Consider the following 26947-nt stretch of genomic DNA (forward strand, 5'->3'; position numbering starts at 1 on the left):
AAATTAAACAGTCTCTCCTCAGCTGACTTTGGGGCAAAGAAAAATGCTTTTCAAATCAATCCATTAATTTATCTATCTATAGTACACAAGTACAACGTGTAATTCAGTGTACGATGTATAATCCAGTTGAAGTAAAAGAAAACCAAGATTTTTCCTATGACGAAGAGTCATTTGCTCTGCTTGGTTTTTATTGTATACACAGAAACGCTCTTCCCTAGGCAGGCTCAAAGCCCTGCGAGCCCCCGGCTGAGACCACCATGCTGCTCCGCTGAGCCCCCTGTGTCCTTCCCCCAGTCCTTCAGTGGCCCCTCACTGCCTAGAATGAGGACAGAACATGTGGGAAATCAACTACTAAACAAGGTTTTTATTTTACTTCATTTTGTGTTTTTAGCACTACCTCATAAGTATTTTACTGAAGAATGCCACAGAGGAACCAAATGAGTGTGCAAGGTAAATGCTAAATAAAAGGTAAACTAGTTTAGAATTTTAAGATACACATTCATGTGTAACCAGTTAATGTTAAAAATGCTTATTCTTTCACATTACTCTTACACTAAAAAGTACAGTAAGAATTATGTGGGGAAAATGCTTTATTAATTTTTTAAAAGGTGCCATTATTAAGTGAAAAGCACAAAGTATAGATGATTGTGTGTAGCATGTGCTACCTGTTGTGTAAGAAAAAGCAAGACTGTGAATACATAGGTGTATTCCCCGATATTTTTAACAAGGAAGAATATGGAAGGATAAACCAAAACTTATAAAAACGATACACTTACAGGATAGTTATTCTCAATTGGCAGTGATTTTGTACCCCAGGAAACATTCAGCAATGTCTGGAAACATTTTGGTTGCTTCCACCAGGCATCTGAGATTGCTGGCAGTCTGTGGCCAAGATAGGAGGTTTTCTGGGGCACGTACAGAGTGAAAAGTTCCTACCTGTTCTCCCCAGGTGAGGCCAGGAGCTGGGAGTACTGGTGGAGGGCACACCAGTTTCTGATCCTCCACCTCCAAGCTTGTAAGGTCACCAGAAGCCCAGCTCCGCCTCTTGCTCATGTCCTGCTCTCTCCGGGCCGGTTCCAAGATAGCAGCGGGCACTTGCACTGTCTTGTTAGCTCTCCGATAATTTTCAAGAGTTTTTTCTTTTGTATTTTGTCTAACTTCTTCACTTATCTTCAGTGGATGGTTTAGTCACAATTTTCTAGTCTGCCACTACCAGAAGCTGTAAATTCATGATCACTTTGATAATATTAAGTAACCTTGCATTTGGGGATAAACCCAACTTGGTTTACACGGCACTGGATCTGATTTGACTAACATTTTGTTCAGGAAAGTTGCATTTATATTCATGGCTTTTAATTTTCTCTCCCCATCCTGTCCTTGTCAGGTTTGATGACAAGGTTAGATGGTCTTACAAAATGAGCAAAGTGCTGCTTCATTCTGTTTAGTCAGCAAGAGTTTTTGTAAAATTGGAGTTGAGAGTCTTGTGTATTTATTTAATAGACCTTGATAGTAAAGCTATCAAGGTATTTTCTTTATAAGAAGGTTCACCACGGACTCATTTTCTTCAATGATTTTAAGAAAAAGGGTTTTTTTTGACAGTTTAGATAAACTAAAATTTTCTAAAAACTTGTCCATTCCAAGTTTTGAAACATTGTGGCATCCACGGTGTTTCCATTATCCCTTTGCTATCTTTTATCTCTTTCACTTCTACAGCTATAAGCACTTTTTCATCTCTGACACTTTTTGTGTGTTCTCTGATTTTTCTCACTAGTCTTACCAAATATCTGTCAATTTTATTGGTCTTTTCAAAGAAGAGACTTTTGTCTTTGTTCAACCTCTCTATTCTATATTTGTTTTTAATTTCCTACTCTCTGCTCTTTTTTTAATGTTCATTCCACTTTCTTTACATTCTATAATTCTTTTTCTCACTTTTGAAGTTGTGTACTTAGTATATTAATTCTCAGCCTTTCTTTTATACAAATATGAACAGTTAAGCCCATATGTTTATTTCTAGGTGCTACTTTGTCTGAGTTCTTTAAGTTTTGATATGTAATGTTTTTGCATTACAAAGTTTTTCCAATTTCTGTTATGATTCCTCTATTGAGTCATGATTTATTGAGCAATATATTTCTTAATTTCCAAAAATATGGTTATTTCTATTTATCTTTATGCTGCTCCTGTCTTAGTTAATTGCATTGTGGATCAAAAATGTTGTTGGTCTTTGGAATTGTTGAGATTTGCTTTATGGCCCAATATGTAGTCAGTTGTTGCAAATGTCCCATATATGCTTGAAAGAATGTATATACTATTCTTCAGTTGTTGGGTGTAGTGTTCTAGATGTGTCCATTAGATTAATTGTTTTAATCATGTGTTTCAAATATTATATATTCTTTCTATTTTTTTCATCATCTAGATCATTTACTGAGGAGATGTTAAAAATCTCCCAATTTATGGTGCATTTATATATTTCTCTTCATATTTCTGTCAATTTTTGTTTTATATATATATATATATTTTTTTTTAATTTTTTATTTTTTGCTTTATCACAAATTTAATCAGTTATATGTATACATATGTTCCCATATCCCCTCCCTTTTGCGTCTCCCTCCCACCCTCCCTATCCCACCCCTCCAGGCGGTCACAAAGCACCGAGCTGATCTCCCTGTGCTATGCGGCTGCTTCCCACTAGCTATCTACCTTACGTTTGGTAGTGTATATATGTCCATGCCGCTCTTTCACTTTGTCACAGCTTACCCTTCCCCCTCCCCATATCCTCAAGTCCATTCTCTAGTAGGTCTGTGTCTTTATTCCTGTCTTACCCCTATGTTCTTCATGACATTTTTTTTTCTTAAATTCCATATATATGTGTCAGCATACAGTATTTGTCTTTCTCTTTCTGACTTACTTCACTCTGTATGACAGACTCTAGGTCCATCCACCTCATTACAAATAGTTCAATTTCATTTCTTTTTATGGCTGAGTAATATTCCATTGTATATATGTGCCACATCTTCTTTACCCATTCATCCGATGATGGACACTTAGGTTGTTTCCATCTCCGGGCTATTGTAAATAGGGCTGCTATGAACATTTTGGTACATGTCTCTTTTTGAATTATGGTTTTCTCAGGGTATATGCCCAGTAGTGGGATTGCTGGGTCATATGGTAGTTCTATTTGTAGTTTTTTAAGGAACCTCCATACCGTTCTCCATAGTGGCTGTACCAATTCACATTCCCACCAGCAGTGCAAGAGCAGTGCAAGAGTGTTCCCTTTTTTCCACACCCTCTCCAGCATTTATTGTTTCTAGATTTTTTGATGATGGCCATTCTGACTGGTGTGAGATGATATCTCATTGTAGTTTTGATTTGCATTTCTCTAATGAGTAAAGATGTTGAGCATCCTTTCATGTGTTTGTTGGCAGTCTGTATATCTTCTGTGGAGACATGTCTATTTAGGTCTTCTGCCCATTTTTGGATTGGGTTGTTTGTTTTTTTGTTATTGAGCTGCATGAGCTGCTTATAAATTTTGGAGATTAATCCTTTGTCAGTTGCTTCATTTACAAATATTTTCTCCCATTCTGAGGGTTGTCTTTTGGTCTTGTTTATGGTTTCCTTTGCTGTGCAAAAGCTTTGAAGTTTCATTAGGTCCCATGTGTTTATTTTTGTCTTTATTTCCATTTCTCTAGGAGGTGGGTCAAAAAGGATCTTGCTGTGATTTATGTCATAGAGTGTTCTGCCTATGTTTTCCTCTAAGAGTTTGATAGTGTCTGGCCTTACATTTAGGTCTTTAATCCATTTTGAGCTTATTTTTGTGTATGGTGTTAGGGAGTGATCTAATCTCATACTTTTACATGTCCCTGTCCAGTTTTCCCAACACCACTTATTGAAGAGACTGTCCTTTCTCCACTGTACATTCCTGCCTCCTTTATCAAAGATAAGGTGACCATATGTCCGTGGGTTTATCTCTGGGCTTTCTATCCTGTTCCATTGATCTATCTGTCTGTTTTTCTGCCAGTACCATACTGTCTTGATTACTGTAGCTTTGTAGTATAGTCTGAAGTCAGGGAGCCTGATTCCTCCAGCTCCATTTTTCGTTCTCAAGATTGCTTTGGCTATTCGGGGTCTTTTGTGTTTCCATACAAATTGTGAAATTTTTTGTTCTAGTTCTGTGAAAACTGCCAGTGGTAGTTTGATAGGGATTGCATTGAATCTGTAGATTGCTTTGGGTAGTAGAGTCATTTTCACAATGTTGATTCTTCCAATCCAAGAACATGGTACATCTCGCCATCTATTTGTATCATCTTTAATTTCTTTCATCAGTGTCTTATAATTTTCTGCATACAGGTCTTTTGTCTCCTTAGGTAGGTTTATTCCTAGATATTTTATTCTTTTTGTTGCAATGGTAAATGGGAGTGTTTCCTTGATTTCACTTTCAGATTTTTCATCATTAGTATATAGGAATGCCAGAGATTTCTGTGCATTAATTTTGTATCCTGCAACTTTACCAAATTCATTGATTAGCTCTAGTAGTTTTCTGGTAGCATCTTTAGGATTCTCTATGTATAGTATCATGTCATCTGCAAACAGTGACAGCTTTACTTCTTCTTTTCCGATTTGGATTCCTTTTATTTCCTTTTCTTCTCTGATTGCTGTGGCTAACACTTCCAAAACTATGTTGAATAAGAGTGGTGAGAGTGGGCAACCTTGTCTTGTTCCTGATCTCAGTGGAAATGGTTTCAGTTTTTCACCATTGAGGACGATGCTGGCTGTGGGTTTGTCATATATGGCCTTTATTATGTTGAGGAAAGTTCCCTCTATGCCTACTTTCTGCAGGGTTTTTATCATAAATGGGTGTTGAATTTTGTCGAAAGCTTTCTCTGCATCTATTGAGATGATCATATGGTTTTTCTCCTTCAATTTGTTAATATGGTGTATCACGTTGATTGATTTGCGTATATTGAAGAATCCTTGCATTCCTGGGATAAACCCCACTTGATCATGGTGTATGATCCTTTTAATGTGCTGTTGGATTCTGTTTGCTAGTATTTTGTTGAGGATTTTTGCATCTATGTTCATCAGTGATATTGGCCTGTAGTTTTCTTTCTTTGTGACATCCTTGTCTGGTTTTGGTATCAAGGTGATGGTGGCCTCGTAGAATGAGTTTGGGAGTGTTCCTCCCTCTGCTATATTTTGGAAGAGTTTGAGAAGGATAGGTGTTAGCTCTTCTCTAAATGCTTGATAGAATTCGCCTGTGAAGCCATCTGGTCCTGGGCTTTTGTTTGTTGGAAGATTTTTTATCACAGTTTCAATTTCAGTGCTTGTGATTGGTCTGTTCATATGTTCTATTTCTTCCTGATTCAGTCTTGGCAGGTTGTGCATTTCTAAGAATTTGTCCATTTCTTCCAGGTTGTCCATTTTATTGGCATAGAGTTGCTTATAGTAATCTCTCATGATCTTTTGTATTTCTGCAGTGTCAGTTGTTACTTCTCCTTTTTCATTTCTAATTCTATTGATTTGAGTCTTCTCCCTTTTTTTCTTGATGAGTCTGGCTAATGGTTTATTATTTTTGTTTATCTTCTCAAAGAACCAGCTTTTAGTTTTATTGATCTTTGCTATTGTTTCCTTCATTTCTTTTTCATTTATTTCTGATCTGATTTTTATGATTTCTTTCCTTCTGCTAACTTTGGGATGTTTTTGTTCTTCTTTCTCTAATTGCTTTAGGTGCAAGGTTAGGTTGTTTAGTCGAGATATTTCCTGTTTCTTAAGGTGGGATTGTATTGCTATAAACTTCCCTCTTAGAACTGCTTTTGCTGCATCCCATAGGTTTTGGGTCGTCGTGTCTCCATTGTCATTTGTTTCTAGGTATTTTTTAATTTCCTCTTTGATTTCTTCAGTGATCACTTCGTTATTAAGTAATGTATTGTTTAGCCTCCATGTGTTTGTATTTTTTATAGCTCTTTTCCTGTAATTGATACCTAGTCTCATAGCATTGTGGTCGGAAAAGATACTTGATACAATTTCAATTTTCTTAAATTTACCAAGGCTTGATTTGTGACCCAAGATATGATCTATCCTGGAGAATGTTCCATGAGCACTTGAGAAAAATGTGTATTCTGTTGTTTTTGGATGGAATGTCCTATAAATATCAATTAAGTCCATCTTGTTTAATGTATCATTTAAAGCTTGTGTTTCCTTATTTATTTTCATTTTGGATGATCTGTCCATTGGTGAAAGTGGGGTGTTAAAGTCCCCTACTATGATTGTGTTACTGTCGATTTCTCCTTTTATGGCTGTTAGTGTTTGCCTTATGTATTGAGGTGCTCCTATGTTGGGTGCATAAATATTTACAATTGTTATATCTTCTTCTTTTATCGATCCCTTGATCATTATGTAGTGTCCTTCTTTGTCCCTTCTAGTAGTCTTTATTTTAAAGTCTATTTTGTCTGATATGAGAATTGCTACTCCAGCTTTCTTTTGGTTTCCATTTGCATGGAATATCTTTTTCCATCCCCTTACTTTCAGTCTGTATGTGTCTCTAGGTCTGAAGTGGGTCTCTTGTAGACAGCATATATATGGGTCTTGTTTTTGTATCCATTCAGCCAATCTGTGTCTTTTGGTGGGAGCATTTAGTCCATTTACATTTAAGGTAATTATCGATATGTATGTTCCTATTCCCATTTTCTTAATTGTTTTGGGTTCGTTATTAGTAGGTCTTTTCCTTCTGTTGTGTTTCTTGCCTAGAGAAGTTCCTTTAGCATTTGTTGTAAAGCTGGTTTGGTGGTGCTGAACTCTCTCAGCTTTTGCTTGTCTGTAAACGTTTTAATTTCTCCATCAAATCTGAATGAGATCCTTGCTGGGTAGAGTAATCTTGGGTGCAGGTTTTTCTCCTTCATCACTTTAATTATGTCCTGCCACTCCCTTCTGGCTTGTAGAGTTTCTGCTGAGAGATCATCTGTTATCCTGATGGGGATTCCCTTGTGTGTTATTTGTTGTTTTTGCCTTGCTGCTTTTAATACGATTTCTTTGTGTTTAATTTTTGACAGTTTGATTAATATGTGTCTTGGCGTATTTCTCCTTGGATTTATTCTGTATGGGACTCTCTGTGCCTCCTGGACTTGATTAACTATTTCCTTTCCCATATTAGGGAAGTTTTCAACTATAATCTCTTCAAATATTTTCTCAGTCCCTTTCTTTTTCTCTTCTTCTTCTGGAACCCCTATAATTCGAATGTTGGTGCGTTTAATGTTGTCCCAGAGGTCTCTGAGACTGTCCTCTGTTCTTTTCATTCTTTTTTCTTTATTTTGCTCTGCATTAGTTATTTCCACTATTTTATCTTCCACCTCACTTATCCGTTCTTCTGCCTCAGTTATTCTGCTATTGATCCCATCTAGAGTATTTTTCATTTCAGTTATTGTGTTTTTAATCGATGCTTGATTCATCTTTAGTTCTTCTAGGTCCTTGTTAACTGTTTCTTGCATTTTGTCTATTCTATTTCCAAGATTTTGGATCTGGGAAATAGAATCTTGGATCATCTTTACCATCATTATTCTGAATTCTTTTTCAGGTAGACTGCCTATTACCTCTTCATTTGTTAGGTCTGGTGGGTTTTTATCTTGCTCCTTCTCCTGCTGTGTGTTTTTCTGTCTTCTCATTTTGCTTATGTTACTGTGTTTGGGGTCTCCTTTTTGCAGGCTGCAGGTTCGTAGTTCCCGTTGTTTTTGGTGTCTGTCCCCAGTGGCTAAGGTTGGTTTAGTGGGTTGTGTAGGCTTCCTGTTGGAGGGGACTAGTGCCTGTGTTCTGGTGGATGAGGCTGGATCTTGTCTTTCTGGTGGGCAGGTCCACGTCTGGTGGTGTGTTTTGGGGTGTCTGCGGACATTTTATGATTTTAGGCCACCTCTCTGCTAATGGGTGGCGTTGTGTTCCTGTCTTGCTAGTTGTTTGGCATAGGGTGTCCAGCACTGTAGCTTGCTGGTCGTTGAGTGAAGCTGGGTGCTGGTGTTGAGATGGAGCTCTCTGGAAGATTTTCGCCGTTTGATATTATGTGGAGCTGAGAGGTGTCTTGTGGACCAGTGTCCTGAAGTTGGCTCTCCCACCTCAGAGGCACAGCACTGACTCCTGGCTCCTCAATTTGGGATGATTTGTTGTCTATTCATGTATTCCACAGATGCAGGGTACATCAAGTTGATTGTGGAGCTTTAATCCGCTGCTTCTGAGGCTGCTGGGAGAGGTTTCCCTTTCTCTTCTTTGTTCTCACAGCTCCCGGGTCTCAGCTTTGGATTTGGCCCCGCCTCTGCGTGTAGGTCGCCGGAGGGCGTCTGTTCTTCGCTCAGACAGGACAGGGTTAAAGGAGCAGCCTCTTCGGGAACTCTGGCTCACTCAGGCCGGGCGGGAGGGAGGGGCACGGAGTGCGGGGCGAGCCTGCAGCGGCAGAGGTCAGCGTGACGTTGCACCAGCCCGAGGCGCGCCGTGCGTTCTCCCAGGGAAGCCGCCCCTGGATCCCGGGGCCCCGGCAGTGGCGGGCTGCACAGGCTCCCGGAAGGGTGGTGTGGACAGTGACCTGCGCTCGCACACCGGCTTCTTGGCGGCGGCAGCAGCAGCCCCAGCGTCCCACGCCCGTCACTGGGCTCCGCGCTTTCAGTCGCGACTCGCGCCCGTCTGTGGAGCCCCTTTAAGCAGCGCTCTTAATCCCCTCTCCTCGCGCACCAGGAAACCAAGAGGGTAGAAAAAGTCTCTTGCCTCTTCGGCAGCTCCAGAGTTTTCCCGGACTCCCTCCCGGCTAGCTGTGGCACATTAGCCCCCTTCAGGCTGAGTTCTCGCCGCCAGCCCCAGTCCTCTCCCTGCGCTCTGACCGAAGCCCGAGCCTCAGCTTCCAGCGCCGCCCGCCCCGGCGGGCGAGCAGACAAGGCTCTCGGGCTGGTGAGTGCCGCTCGGCACCGATCCTCTGTGCGGGAATCTCTCCGCTTTGCCCTACCCAGGTATGTGGGGAGTTTCTTGCCTTTTGGGAGGTCTGGGGTCTTCTGCCAGCGTTCAGTAGGTGTTCTGTAGGAGTTGTTCCACGTGTAGCTCTATTTCTGGTGTATCCGTGGGGAGGAAGGTGATCTCCGCGTCTTACTCTTCCGCCATCTTACCCGGAAGTCTGTTTTATATATTTTGAAGCTGTATTATTAGCTGCACAGAAGTGTAAAATTATCCTATCTCTATAGTTAATCAAATCTTTTTTTTTTTTTTTTTTTTTTTTTTGTGGTACGCGGGCCTCTCACTGTTGTGGCCTCTCCCGTTGCGGAGCACAGGCTCCGGACGCACAGGCTCAGCAGCCATGGCTCACGGGCCCAGCCGCTCCGCGGCATATGGGATCCTCCCAGACCGGGGCACGAACCCGTATCCCCTGCATCGGCAGGCAGACTCTCAACCACTGCGCCACCAGGGAGGCCCCAAATCTTTTATATTTATGTAGTGACCTCTTTATCTTTAAGGGTGATATTTTTATCTTAAAGACCAGTTGTCTGCTATTGATTCAGCTATATTTTTAAATAATATTTTCTTTTAAATGTAACCTTTCTATATTCTTCTCTTTTAAATGTCTTTGCAAAAACTGTACCTGCTTGATTTTATGTGTTTATCCTGTCTGATCTTTAGCTTTTAACTGAAGCTTTAGTTCATTTGCATTTACTGTAGTTACTGATATATTTGGATGTAATTCTTTCATCTTATTTTATACTTTGCTATTTGTCTTTTTCAATATATCTTTCATTTTCTCCTGTTTTTTTTACCTTCATTTTTTTTCACTCACCTTTTCTTCCTTCCTTCCTTCCTTTTTTTTGGACTGATTGTGTTTTTGTCACATTCCATTTATTGCCTCTATTTTTTTAGAAGTCATAGACTTTCAGTTCTTTTAGAGGCTGCCTTAGAAATTTTAATATGCATACTTATCTTACTAGTTCTTAGTCTGTCTTTAGCCTCCTCTGGGACGATGCCAGTTCCTTAGAATGTAATCTTCTGATTTTGCTCCTCTGTCACTGTAGCTGTTCCTCTCCTGTCTGCCTTCTCTACCTACCTCTGGGGGTTAGAGTGACTCGGGGTTTAGGGCTGGCTGTCTTCCCTCTCCATGACGTTCCTAGGTGCTCTTATTCATTTCACCAGACTTTTAACAGCATCTGCTTGCTGATGATACTGAATTTATTTTCCTGGCCCCTTCTGTCAACCCCTTAAATATTCAGGCTTATATATTAAACTGCCTACTTGATATCTCAACTTGGGTGTCTTAACACATGTAAACTTAACACAACCATAACTGAAGCCTTGAGTCTGCCGTCTGCCCCAGAGCCTAACTGTCCTCAGACATCATCTCAGTACTTGTCACCATCATCTGCCCAGACTGTCAATTCAGAAACTTGGGAAAATCCTTGATTTCTCCTTTACCTGCACCTGCTACCTTCAGACCTTCAACAAGTCTTGGCAGTATCTTTCTTCCCTCTTTTCCTTTAGTGGAGAAAGCCAAATTCCTGTGGAGTTAAAAGTGGAATAGAAATATGTATAATATGGTCAGTCTTTCTTAGTTGTGTGTAAAAAGAGTTAGGCAATGAAATTAAGGTCATATGAGTGTAGATAAGCAAGCAGACTGAAATATGATCAAGATTTCAAATAAATGGAGGAGAATTGAGAGAGAATATAGTTATAATTGTGAGTGATAGTAATTCAGAAATATTAAGAAAAAACAAGAAGGTTTCGTTATATAAATTGGAGTGGTATGAGATGGCATAGTAGCAAACAGTATTAAGAGTGTATCAGAATACAGACTGAGAGTAAGGTAATACTGCCATTAGCTTAAAAAAGAGTCTTGATAGATAAAACTCATTCACAATCACAAAGGACATCCTGGGGATATAGAGAACATGAGGAGTCACTGGGAGTGTAAGAATAGGAAGATGCTAAAGAGGATGTTAAATGATGAATTTCAAAGAGAGACAATAGCAGGAAGAGCTGTTATAAGCCAGTGTGGCTTAAAACTCAAGGCAGGTCAGACTTCCGGGTAAGATGGCGGAAGAGTAAGACGCGGAGATCACCTTCCTCCTCACGGATACACCAGAAATACAGCTACACGTGGAACAACTCCTACAGAACACCTACTGAACGCTGGCAGAAGACCCCAGACCTCCCAAAAGGCAAGAAACTCCCCACATACCTGGGTAGGGCAAAGCGGAGAGATTCCCGCACAGAGGATCGGTGCCGAGCGGCACTCACCAGCCCGAGAGGCTTGTCTGCTCGCCCGCCGGGGCGGGCGGCGCTGGAAGCTGAGGCTCGGGCTTCGGTCAGAGCGCAGGGAGAGGACTGGGGCTGGCGGCGAGAACTCAGCCTGAAGGGGGCTAGTGTGCCACAGCTGGCCGGGAGGGAGTCCGGGAGAACTCTGGAGCTGCCGAAGAGGCAAGAGACTTGTTCTTCCCTCTTGGTTTCCTGCTGCGCGAGGAGAGGGGATTAAGAGCGCTGCTTAAAGGGGCTCCACAGACGGGCGCGAGTCGCGACTGAAAGCGCGGAGCCCAGTGACGGGCGTGGGACGCTGGGGCTGCTGCTGCCGCCGCCAAGAAGCCCGTGTGCGAGCGCAGGTCACTGTCCACACCGCCCTTCCGGGAGCCTGAGCAGCCCGCCACTGCCGGGGTCCCGGGATCCAGGGGCGGCTTCCCTGGGAGAACGCACGGCGCGCCTCGGGCTGGTGCAACGTCACGCCGACCTCTGCCGCTGCAGGCTCGCCCCGCACTCCGTGCCCCTCCCTCCCGCCCGGCCTGAGTGAGCCAGAGTTCCCGAAGAGGCTGCTCCTTTAACCCTTTCCTGTCTGAGCGAAGAACAGACGCCCTCCGGCGACCTACACGCAGAGGCGGGGCCAAATCCAAAGCTGAGACCCGGGAGCTGTGAGAACAAAGAAGAGAAAGGGAAACCTCTCCCAGCAGCCTCAGAAGCAGCGGATTAAAGCTCCACAATCAACCTGATGTACCCTGCATCTGTGGAATACATGAATAGACAACAAATCATCCCAAATTGAGGAGCCAGGAGTCAGTACTGTGCCTCTGAGGTGGGAGAGCCAACTTCAGGACACTGGTCCACAAGAGACCTCCCAGCTCCACATAATATCAAACGCGAAAATCTTCCAGAGATCTCCATCTCAACACCAGCACCCAGCTTCACTCAACGACCAGCAAGCTACAGTGCTGGACACCCTATGCCAAACAACTAGCAAGACAGGAACACAACGCCACCCATTAGCAGAGAGGTGGCCTAAAATCATAAAAAGTCTGCAGACACCCCAAAACACACCACCAGACGTGGACCTGCCCACCAGAAAGACAAGATCCAGCCTCATCCACCAGAACACAGGCACTAGTCCCCTCGACCAGGAAACCTACACAACCCACTAAACCAACCTTAGCCACTGGGGACAGACACCAAAAACAACAGGAACTACGAACCTGCAGCCGGCAAAAAGGAGACCCCAAACACAGTAACATAAGCAAAATGAGAAGACAGAAAAACACACAGCAGGAGAAGGAGCAAGATAAAAACCCACCAGACCTAACAAATGAAGAGGTAATAGGCAGTCTATCTGAAAAAGAATTCAGAATAATGATAGTAAAGATGATCCAAAATCTTGGAAATAGAATAGACAAAATGCAAGAAACAGTTAACAAGGACCTAGTAGAACTAAAGATGAATCAAGCATCGATTAAAAACACAATAAATGAAATGAAAAATACTCTAGATGGGATCAATAGCAGAATAACTGAGGCAGAAGAACGGATAAGTGAGGTGGAAGATAAAATAGTGGAAATAACTAATGCAGAGCAAAATAAAGAGAAAAGAATGAAAAGAACAGAGGACAATATCAGAGACCTCTGGGACAACATTAAACGCACCAACATTCGAATTATAGGGGTTCCAGAAGAAGAAGAGAAAAAGAAAGGGACTGAGAAAATATTTGAAGAGATTATAGTTGAAAACTTCCCTAATATGGGAAAGGAAATAGTTAATCAAGTCCAAGAAGCACAGAGAGTCCCATACAGAATAAATCCAAGGAGAAATACGCCAAGACACATATTAATCAAACTGTCAAAAATTAAACACAAAGAAATCATATTAAAAGCAGCAAGGCAAAAACAACAAATAACACACAAGGGAATCCCCATCAGGATAACAGCTGATCTCTCAGCAGAAACTCTACAAGCCAGAAGGGAGTGGCAGGACATAATTAAAGTGATGAAGGAGAGAAACCTGCAACCAAGATTACTCTACCCAGCAAGGATCTCATTCAGATTTGATGGAGAAATTAAAACGTTTACAGACAAGCAAAAGCTGAGAGAGTTCAGCACCACCAAACCAGCTTTACAACAAATGCTAAAGGAACTTCTCTAGGCAAGAAACACAACAGAAGGAAAAGACCTACAATAACGAACCCAAAACAATTAAGAAAATGGGAATAGGAACATACATATCGATAATTACCTTAAATGTAAATGGACTAAACGCTCCCACCAAAAGACACAGATTGGCTGAATGGATACAAAAACAAGACCCATATATATGCTGTCTACAAGAGACCCACTTCAGACCTAGAGACACATACAGACTGAAAGTAAGGGGATGGAAAAAGATATTCCATGCAAATGGAAACCAAAAGAAAGCTGGAGTAGCAATTCTCATATCAGACAAAATAGACTTTAAAATAAAGACTACTAGAAGAGACAAAGAAGGACACTACATAATGATCAAGGGATCGATCCAAGAAGAAGATATAACAATTGTAAATATTTATGCACCCAACATAGGAGCACCTCAATACATAAGGCAAACGCTAACAGCCATAAAAGGAGAAATCGACAGTAACACAATCATAGTAGGGGACTTTAACACCCCACTTTCACCAATGGACAGATCATCCAAAATGAAAATAAATAAGGAAACACAAGCTTTAAATGATACATTAAACAAGATGGACTTAATTGATATTTATAGGACATTCCATCCAAAAACAACAGAATACACATTTTTCTCAAGTGCTCATGGAACATTCTCCAGGATAGATCATATCTTGGGTCACAAATCAAGCCTTGGTAAATTTAAGAAAATTGAAATTGTATCAAGTATCTTTTCCGACCACAATGCTATGAGACTAGATATCAATTACAGGAAAAGAGCTATAAAAAATACAAACACATGGAGGCTAAACAATACATTACTTAATAACGAAGTGATCACTGAAGAAATCAAAGAGGAAATAAAAAAATACCTAGAAACAAATGACAATGGAGACACGACGACCCAAAACCTATGGGATGCAGCAAAAGCAGTTCTAAGAGGGAAGTTTATAGCAATACAATCCCACCTTAAGAAACAGGAAATATCTCGACTAAACAACCTAACCTTGCACCTAAAGCAATTAGAGAAAGAAGAACAAAAACATCCCAAAGTTAGCAGAAGGAAAGAAATCATAAAAATCAGATCAGAAATAAATGAAAAAGAAATGAAGGAAACGATAGCAAAGATCAATAAAACTAAAAGCTGGTTCTTTGAGAAGATAAACAAAATTGATAAACCATTAGCCAGACTCATCAAGAAAAAAAGGGAGAAGACTCAAATCAATAGAATTAGAAATGAAAAAGGAGAAGTAACAACTGACACTGCAGAAATACAAAAGATCGTGAGAGATTACTATAAGCAACTCTATGCCAATAAAATGGACAACCTGGAAGAAATGGACAAATTCTTAGAAATGCACAACCTGCCAAGACTGAATCAGGAAGAAATAGAACATATGAACAGACCAATCACAAGCACTGAAATTGAAACTGTGATAAAAAATCTTCCAACAAACAAAAGCCCAGGACCAGATGGCTTCACAGGCGAATTCTATCAAGCATTTAGAGAAGAGCTAACGCCTATCCTTCTCAAACTCTTCCAAAATATAGCAGAGGGAGGAACACTCCCAAACTCATTCTACGAGGCCACCATCACCTTGATACCAAAACCAGACAAGGATGTCACAAAGAAAGAAAACTACAGGCCAATATCACTGATGAACATAGATGCAAAAATCCTCAACAAAATACTAGCAAACAGAATCCAACAGCACATTAAAAGGATCATACACCATGATCAAGTGGGGTTTATCCCAGGAATGCAAGGATTCTTCAATATACGCAAATCAATCAACGTGATACACCATATTAACAAATTGAAGGAGAAAAACCATATGATCATCTCAATAGATGCAGAGAAAGCTTTCGACAAAATTCAACACCCATTCATGATAAAAACCCTGCAGAAAGTAGGCATAGAGGGAACTTTCCTCAACATAATAAAGGCCATATATGACAAACCCACAGCCAGCATCGTCCTCAATGGTGAAAAACTGAAACCATTTCCACTAAGATCAGGAACAAGACAAGGTTGCCCACTCTCACCACTCTTATTCAACATAGTTTTGGAAGTTTTAGCCACAGCAATCAGAGAAGAAAAGCAAATAAAAGGAATCCAAATTGGAAAAGAAGAAGTAAAGCTGTCACTGTTTGCAGATGACATGATACTATACATAGAGAATCCTAAAGATGCTACCAGAAAACTACTAGAGCTAATCAATGAATTTGGTAAAGTTGCAGGATACAAAATTAATGCACAGAAATCTCTGGCATTCCTATATACTAATGATGAAAAATCTGAAAGTGAAATCAAGGAAACACTCCCATTTACCATTGCAACAAAAAGAATAAAATATCTAGGAATAAACCTACCTAAGGAGACAAAAGACCTGTATGCAGAAAATTATAAGACACTGATGAAAGAAATTAAAGATGATACAAATAGATGGAGAGATGTACCATGTTCTTGGATTGGAAGAATCAACATTGTGAAAATGACTCTACTACCCAAAGCAATCTACAGATTCAATGCAATCCCTATCAAAATACCACTGGCATTTTTCACAGAACTAGAACAAAAAATTTCACAATTTGTATGGAAACACAAAAGACCCCGAATAGCCAAAGCAATCTTGAGAACGAAAAATGGAGCTGGAGGAATCAGGCTCCCTGACTTCAGACTATACTACAAAGCTGCAGTAATCAAGACAGTATGGTACTGGCACAGAAACAGAAAGATAGATCAATGGAACAGGATAGAAAGCCCAGAGATAAACCCACGGACATATGGTCACCTTATCTTTGATAAAGGAGGCAGGAATGTACAGTGGAGAAAGGACAGTCTCTTCAATAAGTGGTGTTGGGAAAACTGGACAGGGACATGTAAAAGTATGAGATTCGATCACTCCCTAACACCATACACAAAAATAAGCTCAAAATGGATTAAAGACCTAAATGTAAGGCCAGACACTATCAAACTCTTAGAGGACAACATAGGCAGAACACTCTATGACATAAATCACAGCAAGATCCTTTTTGACCCACCTCCTAGAGAAATGGAAATAAAGACAAAAATAAACACATGGGACCTAATGAAACTTAAAAGCTTTTGCACAGCAAAGGAAACCATAAACAAGACCAAAAGACAACCCTCAGAATGGGAGAAAATATTTGCAAATGAAGCAACTGACAAAGGATTAATCTCCAAAATTTATAAGCAGCTCATGCAGCTCAATAACAAAAAAACAAACAGCCCAATCCAAAAATGGGCAGAAGACCTAAATAGACATTTCTCCACAGAAGATATACAGACTGCCAACAAACACATGAAAGGATGCTCAACATCTTTACTCATTAGAGAAATGCAAATCAAAACTACAATGAGATATCATCTCACACCAGTCAGAATGGCCATCATCAAAAAATCTAGAAACAATAAATGCTGGAGAGGGTGTGGAAAAAAGGGAACACTCTTGCACTGCTGGTGGGAATGTGAATTGGTACAGCCACTATGGAGAACGGTATGGAGGTTCCTTAAAAAACTACAAATAGAACTACCATATGACCCTGCAATCCCACTACTGGGCATATACCCTGAGAAAACCATAATTCAAAAAGAGACATGTACCAAAATGTTCATAGCAGCCCTATTTACAATAGCCCGGAGATGGAAACAACCTAAGTGTCCATCATTGGATGAATGGGTAAAGAAGATGTGGCACATACATACAATGGAATATTACTCAGCCATAAAAAGAAATGAAATTGAACTATTTGTAATGAGGTGGATGGACCTAGAGTCTGTCATACAGAGTGAAGTAAGTCAGAAAGAGAAAGACAAATACTGTATGCTGACACATATATATGGAATTTAAGAAAAAAAAAGGTCATGAAGAACATAGGGGTAAGACAGGAATAAAGACACAGACCTACTAGAGAATGGACTTGAGGATATGGGGAGGGGGAAGGGTAAGCTGTGACAAAGTGAAAGAGCGGCATGGACATATATACACTACCAAACGTAAGGTAGATAGCTAGTGGGAAGCAGCCGCATAGCACAGGGAGATCAGCTCGGTGCTTTGTGACCGCCTGGAGGGGTGGGATAGGGAGGGTGGGAGGGAGACGCAAAAGGGAGGGGATATGGGAACATATGTATACATATAACTGATTAAATTTGTGATAAAGCAAAAAATAAAAAAAAATAAAAATAAAAAAAAAAAAAAAAAAAAAAAAAAAAAAAAAAAAACTCAAGGCAGGTGAGAGTAGCTTAGGTTATAAAACCATTTTACAGGTCACAGTATTCTCCATAGTGCAAGGCTAATAGTTACAGAGAAATGCAGGTGTTCCTAGAAACGGGAGCTCTTTGCTCTTAACAAATTACACCTAACAAATAGGTTAATGGGTCGTAAAAAAAAAAAAAAAAAAGGAATACACACACATATATATACACACATGCACTCAAAGGAAGAGCAGCTCTTAAAATGGTAACAGTATGATTTGGGGCATAATTCCAAGTGGTATAGTTTTCATGGGTCAAACAATCAGTCTGAGTTCGGCTGAGGGAAGATAAAGAGGCTTTGGGAAAGAAAATAGAGTTCTTGGGAATAACTATGGACTAAGATGCAAACGGCAATTTCTAGGAATTGGGCAAGAGAAGAGAGACATGCAGACAATTCTAGACAGTCAGGAAGGTGTGGAGCTCCGTCTCACGCCGGTGCCCGAGAAACAAGAAAGGCCTGGCACACACCTTGTAACCGAGGTAAAAGCACAGCTATTACCAAGGGAGTTTTGGTAGAAGGTGACATGGTCGCCAAAGGGCTTTTAATGAACTGGTTCTGAAGCACTTAGTCCATTCTCATCGAAAGAGGTGAGAATCCAGTGAAGTATGGTGGTTTTTTTTTTTTTTTTTTTTTTTTTGCGGTACACGGGCCTCTCACTGTTGTGGCCTCTCCCGTTGCAGAGCACAGGCTCCGGACGTGCGAGCTCAGCAGCCATGGCTCACAGGCCCAGCCGCTCCGCGGCATGTGGGATCCTCCCAGTCCGGTCCTGGTCACGAACCCATGTCCCCTGCATTGGCAGGCAGACTCTCAACCACTGCGCCACCAGGGAAGCCCAGTATGGTGGTTTTAAAACCTCAAAATAGCTTGATTTTAATTGCTGAATTATACTGATGGCAAAGGGACGTTCAGTGCGGAGGGATGGGCAGTGTGTCTGGTTTGACTGGCCCTGGATGTGACCTCCTGCTACAGAGAACAGCATATTACGTATCACAGCAAGCATCTGGTTCCAAGTAGTGGTTTGAAGCCCCTTTTTGTTCAGAAAGTGAGCAGCTTGGGGGGCAAGCATTTAAATTTCATATACATGCATTCAGGAAACATTCAGAAGAATGTGACTTTTTTTTTTTTTTTGGCGGTACGCAGGCCTCTCACTGTTGTGGCCTCTCCCGTTGCGGAGCACAGGCTCCGGACCCGCAGGCTCAGCGGCCATGGCTCACGGGCCCAGCCGCTCCGCGGCATGTGGGATCTTCCTGGACGGGGGCACGAACCCTTGTCCCCTGCATCGGCAGGCAGACTCTCAACCACTGCGCCACCAGGGAAGCCCTGAATGTGACTTTTTGATCATTGCAAAAGATAGTAGAGTGTATCAATTCCAAAGAGAATTACCATCCAATCTTGATTTATAATTGAGAAAGGTAATTTTTAAAGGAGTATGCAACTTAAAGAATATTTTGTCTTAACACATTGTTTAAAAGAAGTAACAGTGAAACTTAATTTGAAAGTTGTACTCAGGTATTCTTTACGATAAAATATAGGATTTGTCCTCTGTTTTTGGTAAGTGTTGTGTATTTTATTTTAAGGAAAACAATTACAAACTCAATTTCCAACAATCTTCTAAGATTCGTGTTTTTGATTCTTCCTCAAAAATATCCTGAAGCAAGAAATTGTAATAAAAAAATTAGTTTCAGCAAAAATAAGTCATACATGTGCTGTGACAATTAACAGAAAATATACCATTTATTTCATTAAATATTTAATTATTAATCGTTATGACTATTTCTATTTTTCCTGAAAACTGGTCTATTGAGGATACCTTATCTTTTTTCTCAAGAAGACATTTTGTTAATGTGTCTGTAACTTTTGTACTTTGTAAACAAGGCTTAAAATATTTTGTCATTTGAAAATACCAAGAAAATGCATCTCTTCTTGAGAGTTTTCCTCCTTATCTCCTTCTTTTTCAAAAGGTGCCTTGCCATTTGCTCCCTTGGGGTCTGGATCTGTGAAGAGCTTGCACAGGGCACGAACCATCCTCAGCTGAGAGAGGCCGTCAACGTGATAGGCGTCACTTTGAAGGTATTGCCAGTTCGTCGTGTGTATTTGACATTAAGCTGTTTCCCAGGTATTCAACCCGTTTTAGTATGAATTAGCCCCATTTCTATTTCCGCCTACATTACAGAGAAGTTTTGATTCAGAAATCTTTTCTCTCAGAGCCATGTTGAACGTTCTGTGAGGGGTCCTGGCAAAGTCACCAATGGCTGCTTACCCCCTGGCGGCTGCAGCCTGGCTGTCCATAGCCTGAGCTTCGTGGACCGGCCCAGTGGGTTCCTCTGGTGGCTGGGCAGCTCCTGGGGCAAGCAGGATGCCTGTCACCTGTGGGTTGGAGTGACAAGAAAGTGGGGTTTCATGCCCTGGCCTCCTCGGCAGGACCAAGAGAGACCAGACAGCTCCTGGGCAACAGCCTGAGTGCTTCATGTCAGTGGGGCCTGGGGCACTTTGAGGATGTCTTTCTTCCTTGGCTTTGTTAGTAAGAAGAGCTGCCATGTGCTGTGTGCTCACCTCATGCTGGGCCAGATTTTTCTTAGTATTTCTGTAAATTTTCAAAAAGTTATTTAATTTTTCTATAATTATGAGGAGAAACATTAAGGCAGCAGAAGAGAATGTACCTGCCGTGTCGAGCCCTTGCCCTGTCAGGGACGTCCCAGCGCAGTGCACGGACTGAGCCATGGAACCCCGCCACCCCTGTGGACACTGCTGCTTCCCCCATTTTAGAAATAAAAGAGAAGGCGACTAAGGGAAAGGCCAAGGAACTTGCTCCAGCTTGAATTGCTGAGAAATCGGAGGGCCAGGATCAGCCAGATTGGCCTCCCTTTAAACATTGTAAATAACAGAGGAGAACTCCTGGGCAGAAGTCCTGGTCCCTGGGGCAGCTCCCTCACCTTTCAGTGCCTGTGTCGCTGTGCTGGTTGGAAGGGGAAGCACATCAGTATAAGAGAACCGAGGGCCAGAGAGGAAAGAGCAGCCTCAAGGAACACAGGGGACGGTGAGCGGCCACTCTGGGAAGAGGGCCTTAGGGGGCTTGGGGCTCTACCAGGGGGAGGAGAGTGCAGGGGAGAGGAGGGGGAAGAGGGGGAGGGGGAGGGGAGGGGAGGGGAGAAGGAGGGAGAGCGGAGGAGGGGGAGAAGGGGAGGAGAAGGAACAGGGGTTGGGGGGAGGAGGAGGCCCGGCCCTACCTGCCCTGTCGGCAGCAGGGAGCACGAGTTCTGCCAGTGGGCTTTGTACGGCTCCGTCTCCGGGCTCTGCTGGAACCGTGCCCTCCAGGAGCGCTTGGCGAGGTGGACATAGGTGTCCCCTCGGGCACGGGGAGGGCATGGGCAGCAAAGCTAGGGAAGCGCCCGCCAGGGGGTGTCGATAAAAACCAGCCTCTGGCCACGACAGCGATGGGAACAAAGTGCTGTGCAGCCTCTGGAGAAGTCCACTCGGCTACTCGTTTGTTGCGAGTGGGACCTCGTGTGGGCAGCAGGGTGGGACTCTGCTAAGCCAGAGCCAGACTTACAGACTCCGGTGTCCTCATGGGCAAGTGGCAGCATCGGCTCGGGCTCGGGCCCTGTGTTCCTGCCCTCAGCCCCGCTGTCCTCCTTCTCTTGCCCATCTTAGGAGCCATGGTCGACTCTCCCTTCCTCACCACCATGGTCCTGGTCACCGGGTCCTGAACGGCCTTCGATCACTCCCGCCTGCTGCCCGGGGCCACCCCTCCCACAGCTGGCTCCCTTGGCCTCCTCCCCACCCCACCCCACCCCCGACCCCCATGGCCCCAGCCTGGACCTGCGGATCTGTTCTCTGTGCTGCTGCCAGAGAGGGACGTCCATGAGTGGGCCCCTGTGTGCTGCACCAAGGTGCCAGTTCCTTCAGAGCAGGGACTGTGTCACCTTGTACATCTTGTCCTCTGTGCTGCTAATTCAGTGCCGGCTAATTCAGTGCCAGGTACATTGTTGGTACCCCGTGGGCACGTGCTGGTGAACAAGTGGGTGATATGTTTCATCCCCACATCCCGCAGCCCTCCACGTGTCAGGAATGCCACCACCCTGGCAGCCCTCCATAGCGACTCTTCTTGACTCTTCTTGCCTTGCTGCCTGCACCCTGGGCCCTGGGCCCGCTGCCTGGAAGGAAACTGGCCCCTGCCCGACCCCGCGTTCTTCCCGGCTCAGTGCAGCTCTCCCCCTCCCTTCCCCCCACCCCGGCCCCAGTGTCTTCTCTCTGCCATCTGCCCTCACCTCTCACACCTCATCCCTCTCTGCCCTCTTGTCTGCCATGTCCCTCATTTCACCATTGTCACCTTGTCTGTCTCCGGCCATAATGCAAGAGCCATGCCAACCTTATGTTTCTACCACGTGACCCGACCAGCGGGACGCAGCAGAAACGCCCCCGGTGCCCACTCTTACTCTTCCTCTCCCTCCACATTCCGACGTCCCCTCAGACCTCTTTGGGGCTGTGCTCGGCATTAGGAATATGACAGAGAATAAGATGCAAGAAGATAAACACACAAAACAACAAGCAAACAAACACAGAGGATCAGCTCTAATAGCCCTTAATGCCGTCCAGAAATGACAGCAGGGGAGGAGGATGGAACGGAAGAGCTGGAGGGGGTGGGCTCCACGCCTTTGGACAGGCTTGGTGGCCTCATGGGGGAGATGACATCTTGAGCTGTGATCTGAAAAATGTGGCAGCACCTGCCGAGTGCAGACCTGGGGAATGAGTGTCCTGGGCAGAGCAAGGAGCAGGTGCAAAGGCCCTGGGGTAGAAATAAGTCAGAGTGTTTGAGGAGTGGACAGAGGCCATGAGGGTCAGGGGGTGGGAGATCTGGGTGGCCAGAGGAGGCTATGCAGAGCCCCTTGGGGCAGATGCTCTCACCCCAGGTTTCCTTGTGCCTGTCAAGAGGGGAGCAGTCAGTAACTGTTCTGTAGAAGTAAAACTGACCACCTTTCCCTTCTCATACTGTGATTTGTCACTGAGGTGCTAAATGTTGACTTCTCTCTGTTGTTTTTGTGGCCCTCTGGTCAGCTGGCATCTGCTTCCTGCAACCTGGAGCTCCTGGGGTGGAAATAGCTGAGACGCAAGTCCAGAGGTCTGCCTAGACAGGGACACAGATTTGGTGACAAAGCGTTCTGCCCTAGATGATGGGGTGTGGATGGCAGTGTGGCCCAGGGTCTGGCCAGGGAGGGAGCACCAGGAGTCCTCATCCCTCCCACACCCCCCCAGCCCACAGTCCCTCCGAGAACTGCCCCATTGCTGTGCCATCTTCCAAGAAACAGGGGCACCTAGAGGACCCTGAACACACACCAGACGCAGAAAACAGACTCAATAATTGAATATCCCATAACTTTGAATTACGTTCTCCTAGCTCCACATTTTTCACATTTATTAGAATGTTGTATGTGCAGGTTAAGTTTAGTTTCATCGGATAGAAAGGCTTTTGATCAATCCTTGTTTCTCCAAGTGTAAAATGAAGATAACGTCTGCCTTATGGAACTGTTAATGAAGAGTTATCAAGGTGAAAATGAGTACAATTCTTGTAAAAGGTTCAGTACACAGGGGATACTCAATAATGTACTACATTTCCGTTTCCTCCAGTCGGCAAAACTATCATTTGTGTGATCTGCATAAGGCGTTTGAATTTATGGTTTTAATTTCCAAATTATTAAATGACAACTACTTGTTTCTATAGAATGTTATGTAAATTAGTACAGCTAGTCTAGACAAAAGGCAGTTACAGGACGGTGACCGCATACAAACTGTCTGGTGATAAGATCCATTCTTCATATATTTAATGCAGAACAGGGACATGGATTCCCAAATGGAGCTGGAAGGAAATCGTTGTTGTGTTCTTCTTTAGGAATACTGCACACGTGAAGTGAGGTTATTTCGTTTGGGGTTTTGTTTCCTTTTCTAGTTTCCTAACAAAATCGTGGCCCAGGTAGCTTGTGATGTGCTTCAGTTGCTGGTTTCCTACTGGGAAAAGCTTCAGATGTTTGAAACCTCTCTGCCTCGGAAAATTGCAGAAGTAAGTCTTTTTCCCATAATGCTCAAACATCAGCGTTTCCCTTTTATTACACTGGATATTTAATTAATTCTAGATACTCAAATAATGGTTGGAGAACCAACCATTAAACTGCCGCGTGAGTCACCCATTTTCAGAGTAAATTGCGCTGGTTCTTCTCAGCTGCGATTTCAGGCACCACGTAAGAAGCCACCAGTGTTCCAGGGCAGCCTTACACTTGGGGAGTTTGAAAGGCAAACACGACCCCAACAAAGAGACCTTTTGTCGATTGGGCTTCATTCATCCAGAGTAATTTGGATGGTGCCAACAAGGAGTCGGCAGCTGGTTGTGATGCCCTGTGTGTGTGGGCGGGGGTGGGATATGGGGGCCTCTCCCAGACCGAAGGCCCGGACCGAGTTTTCTGCCATAGCGTGATCCCCCGGCTGTAATGAGATAACGACTGTAATACCCTCCGTGGGGTCACTGGTGGAGGACGGGGGCAAGAGGAACAGGAAGAACCTTCTGCACGAAAACACCCCGGACGTCAGTGGCATGTGAAGGTGCCGGCTTGCACAGGGGCAGGTACCCTCGCCCTGCAGGTGTGGTCGGTAAGGCTCGGCTGTTCCTGCCAGGTTTTGTAGCTGCCCTACTTTAAACATGCCCTGTTCTGTACACACCCAGTGCAGAGGAAGGGATATGATTTATTTTCTCTCGGCCCTAGACAAATTTCACCCTTGAGGTCACTTTGTTCTCTCAGAGATACAGCAGAAGTCACAAGTGATTTTCAACCTCAAGGGACCTAGAGTGAAACAGAACTTTGGACGATAGGCATATAAGCTGCTGCAAAATGTAAAGTTGGGTTTTAGGGCAACCGTATAATTTATCACCTAAACGGGAATACCTTTGAGAATGAAAGTGGTGCTGTTACCCTGCAGCCGCAGGTGTGGGGAGACCTGGGGTAATTTATAAGAAAAGTAAATGGGAGCATCTTCATAATTACTTTTGCAAGTGTTTGTTGCTTTCCTTGTGAGAAGTGTGGAGACAGATAATGGAGATTGTGTGACTGCAGACAGAAATACTCCTTCCTCTGGGCCCCCGATTTCACTGCCAGCAGAGTGGAACCAGGCGTGGCCATCGCCTTCTGGTTTTCAGGTCACACAAATCTCTGAGGTGACTCTTCGCTTGATGTCACCTTCCTCTGGGAGTTGGCACCAGGCTGGCTTTAGTGGCAAGGCAGTCCTGGGCCTCCTTTCACATGGCTTCCAGAACTGTTACTAGGGTCTGTTTGATTGGGAATTTGTCTTCTCTGCAGATCCTCGTGGCCACAATTGCTTCTCTTTTACCAAGTGCAGAGTACTCCTCTGTGGAAACAGATAAGAAGGTAAGTGGCACATCAGCCAAGTCCTCCCTAGAGTTTGTTTTTGTTTAGAGAATGGCTCTTCTTTTTTTTTTTTTTAGAATTTTATTTATTTTTTTATATAGCAGGTTCTTACTAGTCATCCATTATATACATATTAGTGTATATATGTCAATTCCAATCTCTAGAGTTTGTTTTTTTTGTTTGTTTGTTTGTTTTGCAGTACGCGGGCCTCTCACCGTTGTGGCCTCTCCCGTTGCGGAGCACAGGCTCCGGACCCGCAGGCTCAGCGGCCATGGCTCACGGGCCCAGCCGCTCCGCGGCATGTGGGGTCTTCCCGGACCGGGGCACGAACCCGTGTCCCCTGCATTGGCAGGCGGACTCTCAACCACTGCGCCACCAGGGAAGCCCTCTAGAGTTTGTTTTTTAAGAATGTAATAAGACAGATGGCAAATACTATCACATGCAGGGCTATCCTTTATAATATCCCCTGTTAGGGGCTTCCCTGGTGGCGCAGTGGTTGAGAGTCCGCCTGCCAATGCAGGGGACACGGGTTCGTGCCCCGGTCCGGGAGGACCCCACATGCCGCGGAGCGGCTGGGCCCGTGAGCCATGGCCGCTGAGCCTTCGCGTCCGGAGCCTGTGCTCCGCAACGGGAGAGGCCACAACGGTGAGAGGCCCGGGTACCACAAAAAAAAACCCAAAAAAACAAGGATATCTATAATAGCCCCTGTTAGGACTGGCCCTAACAGCCTCTCTGCGAAAACCTCATTCATTCCTGTGTCCTTGAACAATGGCTGCGATGCCGGGAAGGTTCTGCTGTTTGCTGTCACTTGGGGTGGAGTGTGCGAGGCTGCAGCCTGAGGCTCTGGGTCTGCTTCATCTTCCAGTTCCTCGTGTCCCTGCTGCTCTGCCTCCTGGACTGGTGCATGGCGCTGCCTGCTGGCGCCCTCCTCCACCCCGTGTCCACGGCAGCCCTGGACGAGCAGCCCGCGGCCCGGACCCCCTTGCTGGATTACATCTACAGGGTGAGTCTCCCCCAGGCCTCGGGGCATGGAGCGTGGACTGCAGCATCAGAGAATCACCAAAACAGGTTTTAGGCATTCACATACTTATCTGTGCCCTTTTGACAAGGATTTATGGGGGTTCAACATTTTAAAAGAAATGAATGACTTCAGGAGTGAGAGCAGAACAGTTATGATTATAGAGAAGCAGTGGTTACCCAGTTCCCGATGCGCGCATTTTACCCGACTGTTATCGTCAAACAACTGCAGTTTGGTCAGAATCCCCCAGTGTTCATGGGACGTGGTCTGTATCTGCTTTGTTATGAAAAGAACTGTTTCTGTTGTAGGAATATCCACAGCCTTAGTTGGACAAAATCTGTTTATCAAAGGAAGAAAAAGTATAATGGTCCCAGTTACCTCCTCAGTGCTGTTGTAGTTTGACAGGTCGTCAGGGGGCAGGAGGTTGGGGGCATCCCTGGCACACAATCCCTTCTGTGCTTCACAGGTTCTGCACTGCTGTGTTTGCGGCTCAAGCCCGTACACCCAGCAGAGCCGCTACACCCTGACCCTGGCTGACCTGTCGTCCACGGATTATGACCCCTTCCTCCCACTGGCAAACGTGAAGAATTCCGAGCCGGTCCAATTTCACTCATCAGCAGAACTGGGCAACCTGCTTACTGTCGAAGAGGGTAAGATTCTTCAGAATAGTCATTCCAGTTGGCAGGAAAAGGAAAGACGGTAGCCTTTTGTTAATACTCGCTGTGTTACTTTTTAAGAATCCGGTGGTTGAAATCCAGGTTTCTAGAGTGTTCTGTGATAGCAAGTCCCTCCTTCCTCGTTTCCTCTCTTTTTCTGTTCTCCTCCCCTTTCTTTTCC

General features: G+C 43.9%; 1 protein-coding gene across 1 annotated transcript in view; it reads left to right on the top strand.

Annotated features, from left to right (window-relative positions):
- The window catches only part of RALGAPA2 (Ral GTPase activating protein catalytic subunit alpha 2), a gene marked incomplete at both ends in the record, with an annotated part of 280312 nt that overhangs the window by 161223 nt on the left and 92142 nt on the right, over positions 1-26947 (top strand). The window contains 6 exon segments of the mRNA XM_079718966.1: positions 392-450; positions 19642-19750; positions 23625-23735; positions 25024-25092; positions 25958-26095; positions 26577-26760. Coding sequence (XP_079575092.1) covers positions 392-450; positions 19642-19750; positions 23625-23735; positions 25024-25092; positions 25958-26095; positions 26577-26760 — 670 coding nt within the window.

The sequence above is a fragment of the Hyperoodon ampullatus genome (genome assembly GCF_949752795.1).
Source record: "Hyperoodon ampullatus genome assembly, chromosome: 14".
In the NCBI taxonomy this organism is placed as follows: domain Eukaryota; kingdom Metazoa; phylum Chordata; class Mammalia; order Artiodactyla; family Ziphiidae; genus Hyperoodon; species Hyperoodon ampullatus.